The following is a 26,137-nucleotide window of genomic DNA, read 5'->3' on the forward strand; positions in this document are numbered from 1 at the left end:
TGTGCTGGATCTCTAAATGATCCAAAGGTTACATCAGTATTGACATGCTGTGACGATACTCCTCAAAGACTAAGTTTACCAACACATCTCAGGGTTACCAAAGCAGTAAAAACATGTCAAAGAAATCAGATGTGACTACATAGCTCTGGCTGTACATCAGTCGTAGCCGTGCTCCCTACTGCATCTGCAACGCACTCTCACTCCGTCGCTCCACTTCTCTCACAGTGTTATTGTTTTTCTCGCTCTCCCCTCCCGGTTGGCAGGTCCTGACAGCTTGTCTCCACAACAGCTATTCATCAAGTGCTGGGATGTGTTCGCTGAATGGAGACTGCAGCACTGAGCTTTATGTCCAACAAATACTTCCCCCAACAGATTCCACCAAATAACCTCTCAGCGTTAATCAGACTTACCAACATTTATTGTGATTTTATTAGCTTATTAGTCCTGCAGCGTAGCTCACACAGCCATCTACATAAAGTACAGACAGTATACTGTAGATATAAAACACGTTTTCTTTTTTTTAAGATACTTAAACACTTAAAACTCTTACTTAACTAATACTTAAAAATCCTTAAATGTGAGTGGTCCAATGAAATGAAAACATAGTGTAAGTGAAGGGCATACAAATGTGGCAATAACACATATAATTGCACAGTCCGGAGTCCAGTGTGTGAGTACTGTATGTACAGTACTAACAGTCATGAGGGCCGCAATGGAACTAAGCTCTCAAGCTTTACAGTTTTTTCGTTTGACTTTTTTTTTGTATTAGTTTAGTTGGGGGTTGGGTTAGGGTTCAAATCAAACGGTGGTGGTACTGTAAGAAGGTTGCATTTTGGCCAATAACTCTTGAACCGTAGGTCAAACTATAAAATGTTTCCTATGATTCCTTGGATCGTGGCTCAACTCCCCCCATTTGTAGCCGACTACATTCTCCGCCATTTAGCATTTTCTTCAATACACACTTTTTGATACTACTCCACCACAGATTTTGTCCAACACCCATACAAATTGGCACATTATCGATGGAGTTATGTGATCAAGAGGTATCAGTCAGATTTCACATATTCCCATTGGCTATGATTGACCTCCAACATTTGATGACCTGTGTAGCCAACCCGGCCTGGCGGAGATCTGCACTCAGAGAAGCAGACTTTCTTTTTCTGTATCTGCCCTGATTTTTTTAACTGATGTACTATCTTTGGCAACTGAATTTGCCCCCCGCAAGATCTATCTATCTATAACTGATACATACAAATATACGTTCCTCTTTATACATTTTACTCAATAAAAATGTTAATCAATCAAAATGAGCCCATGCCATTGGCTAAGGCATTATGAAGCCTGGCTGTGGGGACGAAAGATCTCCTGGAGCGTTCAATCCTGCAGTGCTGCGAGAAAAGCCATCCACTGCGGCTGCTTCTCTGGCTTTGCCAGGATGTTGTGAGGATGACTGACATTGTCCAAAACGTCTTGCAGCTCATTCCATGTAAGTCTCTCCACAACAGTCCCCAGTGAGTCCGGCCTCCTGTCAAACGCTGAGCCAGCCCTCTTCACCAGCTTGTCCAGCTGCTTATCATCCATGTCAGTTATACTGCCTTCCCAGCAGACGTAGAAGAGGACACTTGCCACCACCAAATGGTAGAACATGAGCAGCATTTTACTGCACATGTCAAAGGACCTGAGCCTCCTCACGAAAAAGAACCGGTTCTGCCCCGTTCTGTAGAAGGCACCTGTCTTCCCAAACAAGTTTCACGGGTTCACTTGGGGTTCAGGTCCGTCATAAAAACAAAAGTCAGAACCGATGGGATCTTGGAACTAATTATACAGGTCCATTATGGTTTGGGTTTTAGACCAATGAAGACCTCTAGTCCACACCCGCAATGGTCGCTCCTTGAATGTTGACTGGCTGAAGAGGGTCTTAGACCTATGGAAATCCATCACCATTTCCTTCACCTTCAATAGGAGGCAGTTCAAATGATTCCATCAGCTGAAGGCCTTCGCCAGGTCCCTGTACCTCCCTTCTTTCCCATTCCTCCTCATACACATCAGAACAGCAAATTGGACCAAGTGGACCTATAAGGATCCATATTTACACACTAAGAGTTGATTGAGTTTGAAATCTGATCTGATCCTCACTGATGATGATTTTTATTGTGCAGGGAATTTATTAAAAGGTGAAGAGGGTAGTGGTCATGGTGTAAATAATCATAGGCTGGGTCACATTCATATTACTGTATGCTGTTGTAACGCAGAGGACAGTATGGGAGATGCAAGACTGTAGTGTTGAGAAGGGCTGAGAAGAAAACTCTGAAACAATTGCACTTTGTCTGGAAGAGATCAGAACCAAACTGTTATCAGTTTGATTCAGGTAAACGGCGCAGGCTGAAAGTATTGTATGTGGGTATGCACTGCACTCTCATCCAATATGCATGTGCATGTGTGTGTAAAACTACAAGAAAAGCTTAGGCTGGTGGTTTCAGGGGAATATGAGGGAAGGCTTGAATCACCATATATTTACACATAAAGAAGCCAATGTTTTTATACCACTTCCAATATTTCATTTTACCGTAGCCCTATTCAACATTCCAACATCTTTCTCTGTAATAATATATGGCCTTAACATGCAAGGTCAAAAACAATAACATAGAAAAAAACAAAAGCGTCAGGAGAAAAAAGACAAGGGAAGGGACGGCTGTTGGAACATAAAGTCGAGAGGTCCTGTGCGCTGCCTGCTTTGATCCACACGGTGCAGAATAAAATGTGTTCGTCTTTTGTCTCTCTGTTTGTTCATGTTCCTCTCAGAGCGTGGGTTCCTGCCAGTACACAAACACTTCTTTAAAAGCTGAAATCTTTTAGATGGCCTTCAGAGAGAAAGGCTTTTAAGTCTACCCTTTAAAGGAAACGTGCCAGAGAAGAACTAGCATACGGTGCCAGAATGTGTGCGTGCGTGACGTGTGTGCACGCATGCTGCATTTCAGACATAAGGTACAGTAGCTACGATACACCTAACAATGTACGGGACCAGACTCATCAGTGAGGGAAGAGTTTATACCTCATGGAGACCGGTTCACTTAAACCTAATGAAAGGGAGAGAAAATATTTGGACAGTCTATGTTCCGTCAACCGAAAACGCTTATCCTGAATGAGGGCTAAGTGACACGGGTTATAAGGCATAAAAGGTATGCAGAAGATGTTAACATGTGTGATCATGTGGGTTCCCAGTGAGTGATATAGATTGAGATAGCATTGCGTTCTCCGACCTGTCAATAGTGGAGCTATCGTCCACGGATATGAACAAGAACGCCATGGTTCTTTCCGTGGGGCGGAGAGTCTCGTTTGCATCCTCACGGTCCTGATACTCCCCCCACCAGCTGTACCAGCCCCGTGCCCGCTGCTGACCAGCCAACCAAGCGCACATGTTGCCACGCTTCGTGTGCCATGTACCTCCGTGACGGGTTCACTCAAACGTGAACACGATGCAATCCATATGGTCCGCGTTCAGGAGGAACAACCCTTCGCTGGAACGCTCAGCTGAGCGCAACGCCCGAACAGCCTGCATGCACGCGCTGGCGTGGCCACAGAACGCCGGATCCAAATGTGTTCTGTCGGATGGAGCGGGATGAGACAGATGTTGAGCTGAGTCTGGATAAATGTATTGTGTTCTTTTGTTTTCTACAGAGAAGAGGGGCTTCTTGGGCTTGTCTGCAGGGGGTCAGCTGCCCCACTTCTTCTTACAGGTGGTGAGGTTGGGGGCACCGAGGTGGAGAGACCGTTTTTGTATGGACGGGTGGAGTGGGGGGGGAAACAGAATACGGCTGTCAGAAGCAGATGTGATGACCCCCACCTTGTCTAAATAAATCATGCTCCACACACTTTCATCTGCACATGCTAATAGGTATTACTGGGTTCCCTGAGGGCAGAGAGAGAGAGAGAGAGAGAGAGAGAGAGAGAGACCTGAGTCTACCACTGCCTGAGGGGGTTGGGGTCTGGGCTTTTCTCCAACCATGGTGCTGCTATACTGGAATTCTGATCAAAGCCAACCACTCTCTTTCTTTCACTCTCTCTCTATCTCTCGCATGCTCGCTAGCTAGCTCGCACACGCGCGCGCGCACACACACACACACACACACACACACACACACACACACACACACACACACACACACACACACACACACACACACACACACACACACACACACACACACACACACACACACACACACACACACACACACACACACACAGTGATTGTGCTTGTGAGAGAAAGAGACAAGAGAAAGGGAGAGAAAAAGCAGAGAGAAACAAAGTGAACACATACATGTTAAGTGCAGACTGATCAAATATTAACACGACATCAGCTGTGCATTCAAACTCTCTCCCTCTGTCTGTTACACAGCAAAATGGAACTCATTATGGGTCATTTTTTTACACTTTCAGAGTTCAATTAACACTCAGGATTTTACTGATTTACTGAGGTCGAGTTCCAGGGTCAGACATTAGATTGTGGAGCACCGTCTTAATAGAGTCCAAAGTTTTCCAACCTGTTATAGTCCAGACGCGTGTGGGGGCATGCAAGCACATATAATACCCTGCCCTGTGCACATGACAACCAGGTCCCAGATAGACTTCTAACTTAATGTTTTTCCACTCGACAGAGACACAACCACACTAACACACACTCCATACAGTGCAGTGATGAAAATCGAACTTAATTACGCATAATTCTCACTTGATCCGACATAATCTCTCACGGAAAACTGAAAAGAAGCATTCTCATGAAAATAAAAGACATTGCACATCACTCAACACACACACGCATGCATGCACGAACACACACACACCATAAGCACCATTGTGCCCCCCCCCACACACACACACACACCTTTTGTAGTATTATTATTTCCCCCCCCCAGCATTTTTATCCAAATAGCTGATCCAGAAGCCCACAGCGCTTGTAGATTTGCTCCCCTCAAAATCCACATTGATGCGTTGTTCTTTCTCCGCCCCCAGGTCCCCTCTGTTCCATTCATTCTACATTCATTCTACACCGTAGTCAGTGGCTACAGAGGCTGACAGGCTATACTGCAGCCACAGTTCCAACCTTGTCTAAACTCAATCTGTTTTGAAGTTCATCTTGACAAATTTACAGCAAACATAAGCAAAATGATCAGTGACCGTTTCGCCATATGGATATATAAACATATGGACAACGTTTCATAAACACAGACAGCTGACATGAGCTGCACGTGAATATATATATACAATCTTACTATCTATTGTCAATGCATTATTATAAATCATCTCTATATAATTTGTTTTGCTTTATATAGGTCAGGTTTAAATAAAGTATTATATGATTGTTGTTATGTTATGTGTAGATATGGATAAGTTATGTGTAAAAAAGTGTGCGACGACTTTGTATCAAAAAGTGTGCTCCCCACCCCCAATCAAAGTTAGGCGCACCTGACACACACACACACACACAAACACACACACACGCACGCATACTACAGGAGTGAACAGGAGTCAGCGAGTGTGAAATAGACGCGTCCCACAGCTCTGGTGCCATCAGCCTCAGCCAGCTGGCTCTGGTCCCGGTTCTTCCCCTCCCTGCCACAGACTCCCCAAACCCCTCACGCTTTGATATCAGCCAGGGCCTGGCAACCCAGACATCTGGAAGTTATTATTCAACAGAGCACGCAACACAAAACGCCATTTCCATAATGAAACATCAAATTGTGTTTCAGCATCCCGAATTTCATCTCTCTCTCTCTCTCTCTCTCTCTCTACTACTTCCGTGTTGCATAGCAGTGACATCACTGTCGAATCCTTGGTATCTTGATCCTAGCCTTTCAACGCGTGTTTATCAGCAGTGTCACTACACGTTGTATTTAGATTTTTGTTCATGCTTGCGCTAATGAAACACTAAACAGGATTATTATTTCATGGCAACATTCAAGTACAATTATCAGAGGATGTAACTCGGGTAAAGTAATGCGTCACTCTACAAGTTTAACTAAAGTTTTCCACCTGTCCAAAGTCATTTCTGATACAGACATAGAGTCAAGACGGTCATCAAGGCTAATACAGACATAATGATTTTTTAATCACCCTTTTCTTGTTAATATATCGCCATTTAGGGCAATGATATAACATTATGTAGTGATTTGATAACATATAAATAGCAGCCACCAGCCAGTCATTGACTGCCAGTCAACTGTCCGACCCGACCCCCGGACCGAACCGAACCGAACCGAACCAAACCGAACCAAACCATGCCGGTCCGCGAACATTTTATGAACTGTCAGCAGGTCCGTGGTAACAGAAAGGTTGGGAACCCCTGATGTAGCACATGATGCTGTCACCCCTGACCCTCTATCAGTGTGTTTGGTTTGTCTCCTCAGCATCTGTTCTGCTTCACACACTGTCTGTCCACAGAGTTGACAAAATGATCCTCCATCATTTTACATCACTTCAGCTGCAATAACAGCGCCACCTACTGACCCTGTTCTAAAAAGAAACTGCTTTGTACTGGAGCTTTGACCATACTCTACTGAGGTCATAGCAACACTGGTAAACACTGTCAAACCTTGAGCGCTCACTTAACACTGTGAGTGTGGATACATACTGATGCTTTTATTTTGGTAACCTCTGCAGCCACAGCCAAGCCTCAAGCATTACATTTGGTGGTCGATATTTTTATTATTATCTTCTATGAGCATCAAAAGCGATATCACTTTACCCCTTCATAGTAACAATACACTAGAAGAAAAACTGAGAGAAAATCACACATTGATCCTTCCAACAAACACATTCTTGGGCTGTTCTCCAACACTTTTCTCTGCCACTCCAAAGCTGGCTGGCTTACAAGCTAATAAACTTTACTCACCATGCTAACCACTTTGTATTGACCATCTGTTCTGGTTTTTTTTCTCTCTTTCCTTTTGCCCGTGGACGCTGCACATAAATTTAACTGAAAATTGCCTAATTATCTAACATTGACAACACTACATAAAAACACCTCCACTGTTTCAGTACTGCCAGACAATCATAGGTGGTAAAAGGAAATTGTTTTAAGGAACATATTAGCATAATAAAAGGTCACTTTATATCATCGGGGCCAGTTACCTTACAGATGGCAGACGGCAGTACAGTTAAAAAATACATCTAAAATCTATATATCTGTCAATAGTAGAAGTTACTTCTATTGGCAGACTGGTTTTAGATGGTGTAATTTCAATGATGTATTTACAACGCACACGGAAGGCTATCGTTCACTGTTGTTCAACGTTATCTCCTATATGGGTCCTAACCAGTGATGGAAGAGGTACTCAAATGTTTTTACTAAAGTAAAAGTATCAATACCAACATGTCACAAGTGAAAGAAAGTCCAGTATTCAAAATGTACTTGAGTTACAGTACAAAAGTGTACTTGAATATACTTAAAGTACCAAAAGTAAAAGTACTCATTATGTCCCATTTCACAAGTTTCGAAAATGAATCTTTTTACCTTTTCATCTGCAAGCTCACAACGTATCACATCGCGTTGTGAGTTTGTAGATCGGCTATTTTCAAATAGCCAACTGTATGTAGGGTTGAAGTGGTTAATGTATGTTTTGTAATAATAATCAAAATCTTCAAAGTAACAAGTAACAGAAGCTTTCAAATAATTGTAGCGGAGTAAAAGTACTGTATTTGTATAGTATTGAAAATTGTATTGTATTGAAAATTGGAAAAACTCCAGTAAAGTAAAAAAATAAACCTCAAAATTATACTTACTTACATCAATGGTCCTAACTAATGCTCACTAATTGGACAAAGCCATTTCTGTCTCCTTATCCTGTGTCTCAAGACAGGGTGTGCAAATTCAAAAGTCAAATCTGACTCATGCTCAGGATAGAACACTTTACCAGTTAGACATCAGAGTCGCTTTGCTGTTTACTTTTGTAAATCTCTAGAGCAAGCAAGATACCTTACCTGAGTGATATCATTTAGGTAATATTCTCAGACTTTCCACCGCACACTTTAATAGAGACACAGTTATACTCCACGTCACCAAACTGATTATGATGTCTAAAATGTATGAAGTGTGAACCAAGCAAAGTTTTAGTGACCCAAAATGTATTTCCATTTTATTTTTCTGAACTGTTTTTCAATAGAAGCTCCTCCCATCCATCCATCCATTCATCCATCATCCCCAATCACTACAGTCCACTACCGTCCAGACGAAATGATTTACTGTATGCTACTATAGAATCACAGGCTGAGATGCGTGCTGCGTGAATGAAAAGGCAGATTTGAGAACAATTGCTCCAGAGGTTTCAGAGATGGGAGGTCCTGCTGTTTCTGAAACAACATACAGCTGATTAGAGCAGTGGGCTACACTCTGTGATTACATGACCAGGGCCGCATTAAGGCCCCTCCGGGCCGTGGAACTACACCAAATCAAAGGCCCCCCCTCAACATTTATCGGACCATATTGGGTGCGTTCACGCGCACGTGCGTTTGGTGCACGTGCCACCGCCAGCAGGATCGGTGCTGACACAGGCACTGGGCACAGCCTTTCCAACTTCAGTCTATGCTATAACTACAGTGTCTATCATTACAAATTACATTTTTTATTAAGGAGGTTACTTTATGGTCATTACAGTCGTAGGCTACTAGACATATGATGATGAGATGGGTAACAAATGTTTCATATTTATTTTCTTATTCTTCATAAGAAATTCAACAATTCAAGTTTAGAATTGAGAAAACAATACTCAGCAGAGATGGGAAAAGTGCTACTCACTTTCTTTACTTAAAGTAGAAGTAGCCTCAGATACATTACTTATGTAAAAAGCGACTTTAGTAAAAGTACTCATTCAACTAATTACTCAAGTAAAAGTACAAAAGTACAGGCTCTGAAATGTACTTGAAAAGTTAAAGTAAAAACACCTCTTGAAGTCTACCGCAGTGGTTCTCAACCTTTTTACCACCTCAGAAAATAATATTATGGCTCACCATTATGACTGACTGATGTTAAAATACAGTAGCGTAGACCTACTACCCCATCCTATTCAGCTATTTGCACAGTACAAATGTATTTGGAATATGTCATTTAGATTTTCACAGTGTACATTATGGTAGCACTAAGACAGACAGACAGACAGAAAGACAGACAGACAGAGATGACATTAACAACCGTGAGCTACATTATTCAAACACAGCACGTGAGATACAGTCTAAGCTAAGCCTACTTCAAACAAACACACACACGCACACATCTTCATTGTAAGATTAACTCACCATGCTGTGGAGGTTCAAAGAGTTTAACACACGGCACTTCCAAAGTTTGTACAATGTTTAAGTCACAGGAGCTGGTTTTCATATCGTAAATATGAACGTTGGCCCAAATCTTGCGTTTAATCCACATGGTTCTTGTTTATTTGTGTGGCAGACCATGATAGCAGAGAGCCATACTGGTTAACAGAAACAAACTTACCATAAAAGCGGAGGATTTCAAAATAAGAGCCACTTGTAAAGATTAGTCGACAGTAGTTTTATTTCTTTGTCTACTTACAGGAAGTAGAAGTGACACATCAGTACCAGCGACGGTATGCAAGAGGTTTGCATCTGTTCTGCCGCGCAACATTAAAACTAAAGCAACATATGTTTCTAAATATATATAATTCACACAGCAGGGCCCGAATGTATACATTTTTATAAATAATAAGAATAAGAATATATATAATATTATAATAAAATAATATACATTTAAAAAAAATTTACAACAATATATATATTTTTTTAAATACATAATTCACACAGGGCCCCTGCAGGCTGCAGGCCGTGGAACACAAGTTCCACTAAGTTCCGCGGTTAATGCGGCCCTGTACATGACCTCAAATACAAATCTGTCTCAAACTACATAAACTTGGCAGGATGTTTTCCCCAAGTTAAGTCCATTCTTTGCATTCGTGGTGTATAGATAAAACCACAATCTGGCTAGCGTTTTTATTCGCCAACTTGCAACGGTGAACAATATCGACGCCCACGGTCACATTCATTAGTTGCAAATCGTTATGTTCAGTTGACCGCTCACCAAGAACCAACGAGCTCATTTTAACGAGTTCATGCACAACACTGATTATTTGAGCTAAAAATGTTTTGCTAATGTTTGTTTAGGGAAGAAGTGGCTCATATATATAAATTATAAAATAATACAATTACCAGCGGTTAAAACAGGATGATTCTAACATTCTGATCCATGCTCTCCCTCTCCCTCTCTCTCTCTCTCTCTCTCTCTCTCTCTCTCTCTCTCTCTCTCTCTCTCTCTCTCCCCCCTTAGTCGTTACTATCAGACCTCTCCTTGAGCCTCTCGGGTGATAACCGCCATTTGGAGGTGTGTATGCATGTGTGTGGCATCATGTACACGTGCATACACATGCATGTGTGAACTTAGCCCACCTCATTTCCAATCTGTTGGGGTAAAGCCAGGTCAATCAGGGCCAACTGCACCACGGTCTCCCACAAGTGTGTGTGCGGACTGCTGGCGGTCAGCTTGAACTGGACAGGTTCATCCAGGCTGGCGGCGTCAAGCTGAGTAAAGATTGATCCGTCCGTCCGCACGCTGAAGCTGGGATCGCTGCTCTTGAAAACCACTCCATTGTTCCCCATGCAGTCATCAAACTTCACTGCAGGGAGAGAGAGAGAGAGAGAGAGAGAGAGAGAGAGAGAGAGAGAGAGAGAGAGAGAGAGAGAGAGAGAGAGAGAGAGATGTTCAGATATTATGAAGAACAAGAACCATAAATACAGACACACACACACACACACAAAGGCAGCATACGGTACATGAATGTGCCTGCTCAATTGGGGGCTGAAGTGGTTAATGTATGTTTTGTAATAATAATAAAAATCTACAAAGTAACAAGTAACTAAAGGTAATTACAGGCACGATACTGCAGCACAGGCACGGTACTGCAACGCAGGCGCACGCGCGCACGCACACACACACACACACACACACACACACACACACACACACACACACACACACACACACACACAGGCAGCATACGGTACATTAATGTGCCCGCTCAATTGCATGGAAAGGAATTACAGTTTTAAGTCAATATAATGTGAAATTACCCATATCGGTGGACCCTACAAGAGCCATGTTAATGATAACGATTATCAATATCAGTAGAGCGTAATAGTGGTCACTATGTTTTTCACCGGCACAGGTTACACGGGTAGAAATCCCATGCATTTCTTCATACACGTTTCAGAAAATCCTTATATTAACATACTATTATAATGTATCTTACATGTATTCAACTACAACTAGACTAAAATGAAAACATTTCAAATGACTAAAACTAAAATATGTCAAAAGGCTATGACTAAAACAAAATAAACATTTGCTGTCAACGTTAACACTGCATATCTGTAACCTCCCTACTAAATATCCTCGAAATGTAATGTACTCCAAATATGAAACACAATAAGTAAAAAAAAAATGAACAGAGATGGTGAAGCCAAGACAGAAAATACTGTGTAGTGAGAACATGTTCATGTTTTGGTTTTTATGGTATTGTCAGAGGATTCTTGGCTTTTCAGTGTTGTGAAACCTTTTGTCCCATCGTCCGTGAAGAGTTGAATCATTGCTAAGCTTGGCTCATGTTCTACCTCGACCTCCCTCGCCCCTTACGTTCGCTCTAACCTGACCTCCTCCCAACCCATCAATGAGCCAGCCTCGTCTCTCAGGGTTTAGAATGGCTAGACGGCAACCTTGGGCCGAAGGGCTGTAACTCAACACGGCCTGGCAGCCGGTTCTCACCCCTGTGGGCCCTCAAGCGAGACTTCCACTATAGCGCGAGCAAATCCTGCTCCTTGTTCTATCGCCATGAGGCTGTCGGTGCTCAGTGCACTGTATCTAAGCACAGCACTAGCTTTTCTCTGAGGCTGAAGCCATGATGCTCGAGACAGCCACTCAGATCGGAATATAAGGGCCTCCTCAACAACACTCTGTCAACACCTTGTAGCAGGTTTACAGAGGGAACCTGTGTCCTGGCATTGGAAGTATAATACAGAACAGGTGGATTAAAGTAGAGACAGAAACATCTTTGTTCACACTTAAATAAAGAAACATTGGTTCCAGACACCGTTTGCCATTGTTACTTCTCTAATGCTTTTCCTGTTCTTCCGTGTGTGTGCCTGTGCGCATGTCTATTTATGAATGTGTGCCCAGTGCCACATGCAACATACAGCAAGGTGGGATGTGATCACTGGAAAAATAAGATATTAGTGTGACTTCCTATCTAGGCAGTGACTATAGCTGAAAGAACAACTCAATAGTGTTGGTTGCCTACATACTGCACCGATAGCAACATGCTGATCCTGTCCTGTGAAAAGGATGAGAATAGATGTCCAACTAGAAAAAAATTATTTGGATAAAATCTGAAGGAGTAATATAAAAAAAATGTTTTACATAAGATGACCTCCTGGTGGTGCTATAAATGGCAGATGTGAAAAATGCAGGGCAAAGGTTTTTCCTTGGCCTCTAGGGAGTGCACATACAAAGTTTTATACAGATCGGTGCAGTTAAATATGCAAATTGGCCTGTTATAGCGCCACCATGAGGCTGATTTTAAAGATTTCAAGTGGCATTTCTTCCTCGGTCTAGTGGGAATGTACGTGCAAAATTTCACGGAAATCGCACGCTGTGTTCATGATTTGAGGCATTTTGTTCAAAACGGAGCACTCCTGCAAACTTTGGAAGCCAATCTTAGCCAATCAGGATGGAATATGATAAATCTGAAAGACCTGTTTCGTTTAATGACTATAGAGATACTGTGTACCGATTTGCCGTTGTTTGGACAAAATCTGTAGGAGTTCTGTCAAAAAATTGGTTTTGCACAAATCGGCCTCCTGGTGGCGCTATGACAGGCCCATGTGAAACATTTGGGGCAGAGGTTCTGCTCTGGCATCCAGGGAGTGTGTGTGCACACTTTCGCTGCGATCAAGCCAACGGTGCCGGAGATTAGCTGTTCACGGACGGAACCACACACGGACGGACGGGCGGACAGGGTGCAAAACATAGTCTCGGCCATGCTTTTCGACCTGGCGGAGACAATCAGAATAGACAGGCTCTTGTTGAAGCAATTATGGAAGGTGATTAGAAATGAAGCCCCAATTTCATCTTTTGCACCAACACACACACAAATACATTAACAATGTGTGCAATCTGTGCATGCATGCAAGTGCATGGACAGCCTTGCAAAAAGCACCCCTTTCACATGGTGGGATCAATACCACTAGAGTGATTATAAAAATCAGCCCGCAGCTGAGCAGTGAAGCCCAATGGGCCGGTTCTGCACGCAAACAAGCCAAGAGCCGTGGGTCAAGACTCTGCATTGATCTGACAAACACCACAGACTGCCTGCAGTGTGGAGTGGCCAGCCTAGCCCTCTGTCCACTGGCCAATCCAAGATGGCACATAATGCACAACTGAAACATGCCTGCTCCCCCAGGGTGATACGTACGTGCCTTTTGCTTCTCTTATCAATATATACTGGTTGAAAGGGAAAGGATGGTTAGAATGGGCTGCTCACATGGATGAGACTGCATAAGGTGGAGGAGGTCGCATAACGGAATTAGTTGCTCACATGGAGGACGTCGCATAAAGAGCTTCTACTGTATCACTCTTGCTTTTCTTTCTTAGTTTCCAGTTCACAATGTCTCTTAACCCATAAAGCCTGAGGTTCCGATTCTACAAAATGTCTTCTAAATCCTGACAGTTTTCTGAAAAACTTATGTTACTGTGGTTCTCAAACTTTTTCATGTCAAGGACCCCCAAGATTATATGTATATGGCCGCCGACTCCCATCTCAAAATATTTTGTTCCAGGGACCCCCAGAAGCAAAGATTTTAGTTAACACATCGAGTGCCATAAACGGTCCGGACCGTTTTTGAGGATCCAAACGAGAAGTGCCGAAAACGGTCCGGACCGTTTTTGACCCAATTCTATTTTTATACGAGTGGCCCACTTGGGGCGCTAAAACGAAACTTTGACATCACCCAAGGAGTTTCTGAGAAGAAGAGGATGGATGTGGCTCCATGTCAAAAATCCTTCCGGTCGGTGTTTTCAATGTTATCTCCTTGACTAAAAGCTTAAAGGGTCTACACCATGAAAATCACTTTTTTCTTGTTTTTTTGTATTTTTTGGGGTCCCCAGTGTCTCTTGTACCCCAAAAAATGTTTTTTTTTTAAATTCAGTCATTCCTTCTCATTTCATGGATTTCCAGAATGGGCGTGTCTGAACAGGCGATCTCAGAATGGAAATGTTTATGATGTCACAAACATTAATGATGGCAAACCCAATGTTAAATGAAAAGTGCCCGAATCGCTCCGAAACTTTTTCTACCCTCCCTAAGTGGGGGTCTACGAACAAATACTTCGGGCTCGGATTTTGGCTCCGCCCCCCGGAAGTGGGTGAAACAGGCACCTCAAACACTTGGTGGAATTGTTCAAAAATGTTCAAAGTGTTTTTTTTTCGATTTTGTATTTTTCTTAGATGCTTCTTTTTATGCAGAATTTTTCCATTTTTCCATTTTTTTTTTTAATAATTGTTTTAAATATTTTTTGTTATTAAAAGACAGAATTACTCAGTAGCCCCCCCCTGCACAAGAGGACGTTTTGGTATTGCAGCTGAAAGTGCTGTATAAGCCAGAGACAATTGACTTGGGATGAGTATATCTGAGTGATGATTTAGGCTCAAACCTTTTGAAAAAGGTTTGAGGGACATACACCATATGATATTAAATATCAAATATTTTTTTTAAATTCATGGTGTAGCTCCTTTAATATCTCCATTTCTTTTTAACGTGGTGGAAACGAGCCGTTTTCGATCGGCGATCACGCTGCAATGGAGGATCGCGTTGGAAATATTATTGTTCCAGGCGTTAGTCGGGACCCTCCGCCGTCTCGCACGCACGCTTTGTTTACATGCACTTCCGCGTCGGGGCTTCTACAGCACAAAACGCATAACGCAAGTGGATGGAAGAAATGCAGGCACTCAACGTATAATATTTTAATAAACCTCTGGCACCCAATGTGTTAAAAATTTTCGCTTTAAAAATATACTATATTCAAAGATTTGCACAAATATTCAAGATTTTTCCAAAATAGCAGATCTACAAGCTCGTAGCGCGGCACAATGAGCTTGTAGATCTGGTATTTTTGAATAGCCAAAGAAATCTAAATCGGATTGAATGGGTTAAATACCCTCTCTATCTCTTCCCTCTCACAGTTCTCAACTCCCTCCAACTGGACGAGGACAAGAAGGGTAGCAGCGGCTGGAGGAGCGCTGACCTCCTTGGGTCCAACTTGACAGGAAGTAGATGACGTGTTGAGAGAGCAGGGATACGATTGTGGAGAGGACGAAAGTCGAGTGGTGACAGAATGATGGTGAGGAGGAGGAGAGAGAGGCGAGGGGGCCAAGAGAGACGGCTTTAATGTCCATAGGCTACACGTGTAAATTGTGTATAGGAGAATGTACATGCTCTACTGTAAGTCTCTCACTCAAGGACATAGGGCTTGGAGGAGCAAGTCAGATGTTAGATTGTGTATGAGTGTAATGTAGGGTATCTGATTTATCCTGGCGCGGATTGACTCTCTATTCTTTAACACGGCCACATTGGAATGGATGGGACCTTCAGATGGCTGTTTAAACCGGTTAATTGGGCTGGCCTCCTGAGAGACTGAGACAGATGGAGAGATAGAAACAGAGCAACACAGATAGAATAGAATATAGATGGACAGAGAGAAAGAGGGAGAACTCCAAAGAGGAAGGGTTGAGGAGATGGCGATGAGGAGAGGAGAAGGGCCACGAGTTGAGTGCAGTCTAATCAGAGCAGAGTACTGTGGGTTGGAGGCTTGGTGATAGACTGAACATTGCCAGCAGCATCACTTGTCCAGCATGGATGGATCACAGACGGAGTGAAAACACAACTGATGGATGCTATGAGTTGGAGGTGTACTACTGTATGTGTGAAGCCAATCTCTGCTGCCCAACAGGGAGGCTAGTGCACCGCTCCATTTCTCCCCGAGGCCCATGAAAGCACTTTGACATCCACTCCCCCATTCTGAAACAAGCCCCACAATGTGTGAGCCAAGAAACACAGACATACTGTACAATACACACACCACACTACTGTACTGAGGAGCTGTTGTTGAACTAAATATATCATACACAGACAAACTTTGGGGGACACTTTGTCACTTTGACAGACTATCCAGAAATAGTGCGATGAAAGTGTACAGTAACATGAAGAATATATACAGAGAATATTGTTTGTCACATTTCCTTTCAACATTCACCATCATATTCCACAACCAGCTTTGGCCAAAATAAAATGTTTATAGTGCTGGACTAAAGAAACCACTCAAACTTATTAAAGGCCAAAGTCAAACAAACAACAATTTCAAGGCATTGATTTTCTGTAATTTTAGTTACTGTTGTATCTGGTTTCATATGCATTTTCAGGAATGAACAGGAAATACGCCATTCTGTCCGGTTCCACTTGAGATGCACCACCCATCACTGGTTTGATCTTATTGCGTTTTAAAGTGCAATGTTGCTGTAGTGTAGTGTATGAGACAATAAAGAACCTTGAACAGTGTGTGTGTGTGTGTGTGTGGGTGTGTGTGTGTGTGTGTGTGTGTGTGTGTGTGTGTGTGTGTGTGTGTGTGTGTGTGTGTGTGTGTGTGTGTGTGTGTGTGTGTGTGTGTGTGTGTGTGTGTGTGTGTGTTAGTGCGTGCATGCATGCAGAAGCTCTTGGCTTCTGTTCCAACTGCCAAGTCACAGTCAGCTGTCCTTCAAGGCACACATTGCAGCGGTCACTCACTCCTGTAGGTTTATCCCTTCCTCACCCAGGAGTCTGCCCAGATCCTTATCCAGGCCTCAGTCATCTCAAAGCTTGACTAGTGCAACACCTTCCTCAATGGCCTCCCGGCATGTTCACTTAAGCCCTTCCAAATGATCCAGAATGCCACAGCAAGCTTGGCCTTCAACAACCCAAGATCTTCACACGCCCCCCCTACCCCCTTCACTTCCACTTCCTCCATTAGCTTCCAGTTGCTCTTATTTATTTTTACACAAACGTTAAGAATGTGATTCAGATAGCATGTTGTTTAGACAGATGCTAGTTTCATTATTTATCTGGTAGGCCTATCCTAGTTTCTTTTAGGCACTACATTGTTCTCTCTGCACTCTATTTATGTGAACTATTTACCTATACTTGTTGTTTACTGGCCTGAGTCCATAGTCTGCTTATTCCTACTGTATGTCGCACTTGTAAGCAGTGATGAGCTGTGGATTTTTGAACTAGGGGGGCTATATTTTCTGACGTCACGTGCACGCGCACGTGCACGCATGTGCACATAGCCAATCAGCTCAGTGCTAGTTGAAATACTGTATTCAACATGTGATTTTTAATGTAATTATATCTTATTATTTAGTTGCATTGTTAATTTGTTGTTTTTATTTTTGTTTCAATTAATTAATTATTTTATTTTCCTTTTAGTTTTATATAAAAGCCCTTTACATAGACTCACCCACACATAAGTACTTAAAATAATCAGACAACTTGACTTTGTCTTGTCTCAGAGAACTGGGTCCTCTTCTAAGCGATCCCCTTCACACTCTGCAGTGCAGAGACTGTTGTCTCTCATTGTGAGAGGAATTCAATTCAATTCAATTCAAGTCCATGGCTTTTCTCGAGTAGCCTAATGTTATGCAAAGCAGCCAGGTAGACGCTATTGAGAACGGCTCGCCGCTGACGGCGCGAACCTTGAGAGGCTATTGTTTAAACTTTAAGGTGTTAAAGACCGCAGCTGGCGGTGCGTGCTCGCATGTGGAGCTCCCAGCCCCCCAGCCCCCATAGCGCCAGAACTAAGGGGTCGCCGACCCCCTGAGCACCCCCTACAGCTCATCCCTGCTTGTAAGTGTACGTTGTTGGCTGCTCTGCAGCTTACCATGCCTACTTAATATATATAAATAAAAGTGCCTTAAATGGACTATTCCGTGAGTGCTGGTATTCTCTTACAGAGATTTATTATAAAGGCACTTGTAAGTTGCTCTGGGTAAGAGTGACTGTTAAATGCCCAAATTGTAAATTGCAAAAAGGCTTTGTGTGTGCGTACGCATATAGTGTCTGTGTCCTACACTTCTGTATCTTTCAAAGCACATAATAACTCACTGGCGAGGAACATAATCTGGGGACATGGAGTATTAAGTGGTATTGGTCCATCAAAACGCTTGTTATTCGGGGGACATTTTTATTGATTACTTCCTTGTATTGCCATTGATACTGTTGCATTTTTTTGGGTTTCATTCCTCAAAGGTTTTGTGAGTCTTAAATCGTACAGCTGGACCACGTAGCTAGCGTACATTGCCTGTACAGTAGAGTGCTGTGTGTCCTGGATATACAGTAGTTGGCCTGAATATGGCGTCTTACGATAGAGAGATGGATGGATGGAAATGTAGCTTTACTCTGTCTTTTGTGGTTAAACACGAATCGAACTTTCAGTTTTTTTCACTTTTCTTGGGCTGAAAATTCAGTAATGTCAGTAATAATAAAAACAAAAAAATAATAATAATAATTGATATAATGAACATGTCAGTATAGCATATCAGGTCATAGTCGTTAAGTCTATTTCTCTTACAATATCACAAAGTTTGTTCTTTTAACTATTAAGTTCATGCAGCAAATGAGAAAACAGCACTGGCGCGCACACACACACACACACACACACACACACACACACACACACACACACACACAGAGTTCTGGCTAATCAGCATCTCTCTAATGTAGCGCTTGGTTGGTCTTTATCAATTCCCCACCATCACCCCCCCCCCCGCCTCCCAGTGGAGGCTGCTCTGGCATCTCCAAACGATCTCAGTCTGCATTGCCATTTGTTCCTTAGAATGAAACTAGACTGATTCAAAAGTTACACACAAAGTAAGTACACAACACAATACCATCAAATATATATTACATAATCCAAAGAATCTCCTGAGACCTATATTCTCCCATGCTCCCATAGTGCTTAGTAAATCACATCCCGGTGATTAAAAAGAATCATAGACATAGACGAATCAAAGAATCATTTGCTTCACTATGTACCGTTTTAATTAATTATTCATCCTCACTCTTCTGCCTTGGGTGTTTGTGAAGATAAGTGTTTGTAAAAACAGAATGGAGGGGGTCAGAGAAGAAAGGAGAGAGAAAGAGAGAGAGAGAGAGAGAGAGAGAGAGAGAGAGAGAGAGAGAGAGAGAGAGAGAGAGAGAGAGAGGACTAATAATCACTGTCTGCTCCGAGTGATCTCAGTACATAGAAATGTTAAACGGAGCAACTGACATCTGACATCTTCGCAAAGTGCCTGCAGCGGAGCCACCTCCTATCCTTTCGCAGCTTTTACATCTGCCATATAGAAAGCCTTCTTAACTTCTCTTTCCTGGCTCGGTACGGGGGCCTCTCACAAACCAACAAGGCTAAACTGCGGAGGGTAACCACCTTGGGGTCTAAGCTCTGTGGGGTGCAGTGCTCTGCCCTTCAGCACGCAAAGCACGCAAGATCGCGAGAGACCCAACTCATAACCTCAGCACCTGCTTCGAGGTCCTGCCCTCGGGTAGGAGGTATGCTGCCCCTCTATTCAAGAAGGCAAAGGGCAGTGGTAGTTTCCTCCCCTCCGCCATTAGGCTCCTTAATAAACACAAACCCCCTAACACCTGATCCACCTCACCTGGTCGAACTGGACTTGCTTGCTAATGCCCCCCATGCATATGCGCGCACACACACGCACGCGCACACGCACGAAGGCAGGCGTCTGGATGAGCTGGACTCGGTGTGCTAATAGCTTCCATGGACAGTGTGGAGAGGACGTTGCTTTTAAAGTCCCTTTTAAATTTAGAATTAGGTTATAGACATACCTTTTACAGCATTTAAGTACTTTACAGGGTGTTTTAATTGTGGTGTATATTTATGTATTGTCTTGTCTTGATTGTATGCATTGGCCTGAGCAAAACGGTTTCCCTTTGTGGATAATAAACTAACCTAATCTAATCTAAGATTGAAATTTGGCTGCCATTTGTTTCAAAAGTTTATCCCAAGCTAACTTTTCCTACGTGGATGTATAACTTTTTATGACAGCAGCAAATGCACAATTCGTATGGTGTTTGTATCTTCTCCCTTGGAAGAGAAAAGCCACTGCAGAAAATGCAAAAAAAGTTAATCCTGAACGTTTGTCTTACAGTATATGGATGTTTATGTGAATAACAATAGTGTGTTACAGTATAGATGTTTATGTGAATAACAATAGTGTGTGTTACAGTATGGCAAGTTTATTTGAACCACAATTGTTTGTCTTAAAGTATGGATGGTTCATGGGAATCTAAACATTATGCTCATGAGAACATGTCTCTAGTCTCATGCCTCTATCCTATATCCATCTGGTTGGTTAGGGTTACACAAACACACAGCATAATGTATAGTCACATACATACACGCACGCACACATGCACGCACGCGCACTCACACACAGCAAAAGAAAGTATTTGCACAGCAAACCACAGTCCATATTCCCATGCTCCTCTCGTTTCAACACAGCCGTCCTGACTGCACTTCATTCAATTTCGCCTTTTAACCTGCCTTTCTGCGGTTGTTGGTTGTGTGTGGGGGTTGGGTTGTCCAAAGCACCATAGCAGTTGCCATTTATCGCATTTTCAGGGATCAATATAGCCTACAAATTCAATGATGGATTTGATACGCTTTCCCTCGACTTCTCCTGGCCCCCCAGATCCCATATCACTTAGGGCCCACACTGCCAGGGATGCCTCGTGAGAGATCCCATACAACCTGACCGCACGGCTGAAAAAACTACTTAACAAGATGCTGCAGGAATAAAATAACCACGACCTGAGTCCAGTGTGTGCGTGTGCGAGCGCGCGCGCGTGTGTGTGTGAACAACACCCCAGGCGTCTCCTGGACTGATGGTCCTCCGTCCTGGGTGCGAGGAGGAAGAGGAGGTGGCGTTAACGTTAATGTGGGGGTGTAAGGAGGGCTGGAGAGACAGAGGGAGGACGGCTGTCTAGTGTGTCACTTAGAGAGAGTGACGTTCTGCCGCTCTAAGCACTTTTCTAGCATGTCTGGATCTCACAGGATTTGGGTTTATTTTCACACATTCAAAATGTTCTCGCTCGCCCTCCCTCTCTCTCCCCCCTTCCCTCCCCCCCAACCGTCTGCCTGTTTCCTCTGTGGAACCACCAATACTGTGTGTGTGTGTGCGTGTGTGAGAGTGAGTGACTGTGCATGTGTGTGTGCCCGTGTGTGTGCATATGAATATGTACTCATAGTCTGTCCTTTCATTTTCATCGCTGACTTTCATTTCCATCCCTGATATCGAACACCCCACCCCACACTAACACCCACAATTTTTCAACCAGTCCCTTTCACACAACCCCCCCCCCCCCCATACACACACAATCACACACCCAGTAGAGGATATACAACGGCATAAATATACGGCAACGAGGTTTGGTCAGAGGTGCTATAGAAATCCAGACCATTTGCATTTGTCAACAAAACAAAAATGATTCAGCATTTTGTCGTCTTTCTATTTCCAGGGAAATGTTTGTCTTGGAGCAGCAAGTGCGGCGTGTTCAAAGGACAAAATCATTTCACGTTGTTCTCGCCTGCTGCCGTAGAGGAAACAGACAACATTAAATTGTTTTCCCCGCCTCACCAGAGGAAATAGAGGCTGTATTTCTGAAATCTAATCAACATCTATTCATCACATATTTTAGAAAATGTTTGTGCTTTCATTGTGCGGAGGGGAACAGAACCTAAAAAAATCCTTCTTGCTTTAAAACCATGGAATAAAAACCACCATCCATTACACATTAACACTCTTCCTGGGAACACTGGGCCATCAGGCCGTGGCTAGCTTGAGGCCATGCAATTAGTGATTCCAAAGTTTTCCTCAGACAGGAGATGAATGGAATTACGGCGAACGGCAAAACTACTGAAAACAGAGAAAAAGCCACAAAATGAAATTATACAATGGCTCATTCACACTTTCATCGTCTTTGGTTTGTGAAATGACATCGCTGCGTATTGATTTCTTTGCTGAAGATGAAACTGTACGAAGGTGTATACTTCAATTATTGGAAAAACCAACACCCACAGGAAGAGATGTCATTACAATTCTGCCAGTGTTGAAACTGAGGAATTTACAGAGGAATGCTGTATTGGTCTTCAGTACTACTTGTTAGAGGAAATTAAACTTCAGCTTGAGACACTGAATTAATTTGCTTTGTTATCTGAATGACTAAGGATGTGTGTGCACACACATGCATGTGTGCGGGCGTGCATTCCCATTATCGGGCTGTAGGCTACTGTAGGCAGTAAAAGAGGTAAGAGGTACTACTGCATGCAGAGAGGTAATCAATGGGTTTTAAGACCGTCAGGTAAACATTTCCTCAGGCTTGTAGGCAATAGGCATTAACAAAACAAATCCCTGAGCGTGAACTGCATGCTTGAGTGTTTTTAAGATAAGATAAACCTTTATTGATCCCCGGAGGGACATTCAGGTGTCATGGTGTATCAGCGACAGCAGTGAGAACTACACAAAAGTGGTACAATTAAGATTAAGAGTCAAGAACCAAAGAACCAATAATAATAATAATCATAAAGCTGACCCTAGATCTGCACTGTATCTCTGAATAAGTGAATGTGATAGACGGACGGACGGACGGACGGACGGACGGACAGACAGACAGACAGAACACACAGGTGTAAAAATAAAACATTACGGACGGACAACAAAACATAACCTCCGGCCCTGTGGAGAAAATTAGACAAGTCAGGTAACACTCGTATTTGTGGGTGTGTGAGGACACACATACAGTGTACACATACACACAAACACAGAGGACAAGGAATCACAGTGACTCCCAACACAAATAGTGACAGAGATGCACCATCCATCATCACCACCTCCGTCAAAACAAGCCTCCCGTCATACACACAGACACAAACATGTGCACATCCAAAAACAATAATACACACAGCCAGGTATGTCCCACTAGCCATATTGCAGCTAATTGTTGTAGTCTAGCAGAGTCAACCCTGGAGCTTTCTTGGAGAAGTGGCATGCGGTGTGTGTGTGTGTGTGTGTGTGTGTGTGTGTGCAGCGGCGTAACGAGGCAACAATGGGCCCCGACACAGGGTGGTCACCGTGGGCTCTCAAATGCCCCCCCCCCCCCCCGCCACCGCAGAACAGAACACAGAAAAAACTGTGCATTTCGGTCTATAGACCAAGAGGACAGCAACGTACTGTTAGTTAGGGAATTTTAGCAAGATGTTTGGACCATCTGTGAAAAAATGTACTACCAATAGCTTTCTTCACCAATGTGTTTTTATAGGTGTCTAGAATCACCTCTCAATTAATTTAAACCCAAATCCTTGTGGAAAATCCTGGAGAGCCAAACAAAGTTAAGGAGCCCATGAGGGCTTGGGTGAAACATGAAAAAAATATGTACTTGTGAGGTGTCTAACTAGGGGTTTTCAGGGGTGCTGAATCCATTCCAACCATTATTATTGAGTAAAAATGTCTCCCTGGCCATCTAATATTGGTATATTGGTTATTGTTAAGCTGTAATGTAAAGCACTGTGTATAATCAATGGTAGGGGATTGGGGTGTTGTTGAATTCATTCTATTCTGAAAAATAAAATAAGAAAATATTGCTAAACACTTGATAAAAGTGTACACCTACTGTGCACATGCTCAGTGGGATACATTGTCTGCATGTGGGGGACCTAAGGAGCCTTGGGTGAAAAAAAACAGAAAAAGATGAAAAGTCAAAAATTAACTTGTGAGGTGTCTAACTAGGGGTTTTCAGGGGTGCTGAATCTATTCCAACCATTAGTTTTGAGTAAAAAAAACAACTCATTTTCCATAAGACATATTATTATTACATATTGCAAGAACATTTTAAAGTAAGAAATGTGCAGTATTGATGAAACCTGGTGTTAGTCTTACTCAGCCAACTCCTCATCTTCCTCACTCCTTTTCTCGTCTGCCTGGTTGATGTTCTTACATTCTCCATTACACTTGCCACAAGCAGATATACACTTGACCCCCTGCTTTTTACAGCAGCACCTGTACTACAGTCTCCCTCACAGTTGCAGCTGATGAATTTCAGTAGATAGTCTGGGGCAATGGGGTCTGTGGTAGGGACTGGTGCATAGCCTTCTCCTCCCAGTTTCCACCCGTAGTCGAGGACATCCAGTGATGGACTTTGTAGCAGTAGCCAGTCTCTGGTTTGGAGATATGCCCGGAGAGAATGTTCTTATGGAAAATGAGTTCAAAACTAATGGTTGGAATAGATTCAGCACCCCTGAAAACCCCTAGTTAGACACCTCACAAGTTAATTTTAGACTTTTATTTTTTGTTCATATTTTTCACCCAAGCCCTCTGGGCTTCTTAACTTTGATTGGCTCTCCAGGATTTTCCACGAGGATTTGGGTTTAAATTAATTGAGAGGTGATTCTAGATTACATTGGTGAAGAAAGCTATTTGTAGTACATTTTTTCACAGATGGTCCAAACATCTTGCTAAAATTCCCTAACTATGTACAGTAGTTACGAGGTCTAGATGAACGTGTACCTCGCCTCTTCTGACTTCCAGTGTTGCCAGATTTTGCGAGAGAAACAAGCAACCAGGTCTATGAAATGTTATAATTGTGTGGGTGTGTGCGTGTGTGTGTGTGTGTGTGTGTGTGTGTGTGTGTGTGTGTGTGTGTGTGTGTGTGTGTGTGTGGGGGGGTGGTGCGCTAACACTTATTGTGTGATGTGTAACAAGAAAAATAAATTAGCAGTGCTAGCAGGTTGCTCTGACAAGTCCTGTTAATGAGAACATCCTCTAGAGCCTTTTGGACTGTCAAGAGAATCCAGAGGCCACGATCATCTGTTCAGTCCGGAATACAGTGTTGGAAGGAGGGAAGGTTGCAGAGCAGCAGAATGCCAGCACAATTAAACCACACCATCTGCAAGCAAAGTGCTAATGTGTAGCTGGAGAGAGAGTGACAGAGAGAGAGAGAGAGAGAGAGAGAGCAGGGCGTAGGTAAAAGACAATCAATAGAGGGATGAAATAGATGCAGCGTTACATCAACAGAGAGGATGTGAGAACAGGTCAGAGGTCACGGTAATTGTGCTCTAAGAAGGGTCAACTGCCGTACAAGAGCTGAAACATCCTCCAGGCAAACATGTTTTGTAGTTGCTCTGTATTGTAGCAAACTCATAAACCGCCAACAGCGTTTGCTCCCAGAGGGCACACGAAAGCCCCCTCCCAATGAGACAGTACCACCAAAAGAGAAGATAGAAGAGGGGAGAATCATTTAAGATTGTATCTAGCAACATACTAGTGTATCAGAGGTTTCTGCAACATCTATTTCTGTACTTATGCTACAGGCAGATCAGTGTTTTTTATTTTGTGTTTGTGTGTCTTTGATCATGTGTGTGTCCGTGACAACACACGTGTGTTAGTCTATGTTTGTGTGTGCGTGTGTGTTCATGTCGTCTCATGTCGTCTCGTTGCCAATTTGGCTGCAGTTGAGTTACCTCCACCTGGCTTAGTGATGCGAAGCCAATGGCTTCACACAAGTTTGGAAAATCACAAAACCAATGTACAGAGGCTTAGGAATGCACGAGACACTCGGCTGTGTAGCATTACCATGAATGATCTTTGCAAAACTCCAAAAGCTCCAGATAATCGCTTCAGCTAATCCCCATACGCATTGAGCAAACAGCCGTGGAGAGAGTGAAGGGTGTGTGAGTGTGTGTGTGTGTGTGAGAGAGAGAGAGAGAGAGAGAGAGAGAGATCACACATACTGTAGGACACCAGTGATAGAGCATTCCTAGGACATGGCCTGTAGAAAGGCCTTCAGGCAACCAGCTTGCAGTACAGTAGCCAGACAATTAGATAGATTTCTGAAAGTGTCTGAATATGTCTGAACTGACCAAACCATGGACATCCTTAGGCCAACCACAGACCAATCATGGCTTTCCATTACAGCCCGGTCAATCA

At 43.1% G+C, this 26,137-nt stretch overlaps 1 protein-coding gene across 1 annotated transcript in view; it reads right to left on the reverse strand.

Annotated features, from left to right (window-relative positions):
• LOC308097153 (cadherin-4-like) overlaps positions 1-26,137 on the reverse strand; it is a 246,033-nt gene that overhangs the window by 71,915 nt on the left and 147,981 nt on the right. Inside the window, exons 3-4 of the mRNA XM_080444778.1 lie at positions 17,690-17,713; positions 10,453-10,679 (exon numbers count right to left, since the gene is read on the reverse strand). Of these exons, the coding sequence (XP_080300904.1) occupies positions 10,453-10,679; positions 17,690-17,713 (251 nt within the window). The remainder of the gene's footprint in view (positions 1-10,452; positions 10,680-17,689; positions 17,714-26,137) is intronic.

Source organism: Gymnoscopelus braueri (genome assembly GCF_963280865.1).
Source record: "Gymnoscopelus braueri genome assembly, chromosome: 12".
Taxonomy (NCBI): domain Eukaryota; kingdom Metazoa; phylum Chordata; class Actinopteri; order Myctophiformes; family Myctophidae; genus Gymnoscopelus; species Gymnoscopelus braueri.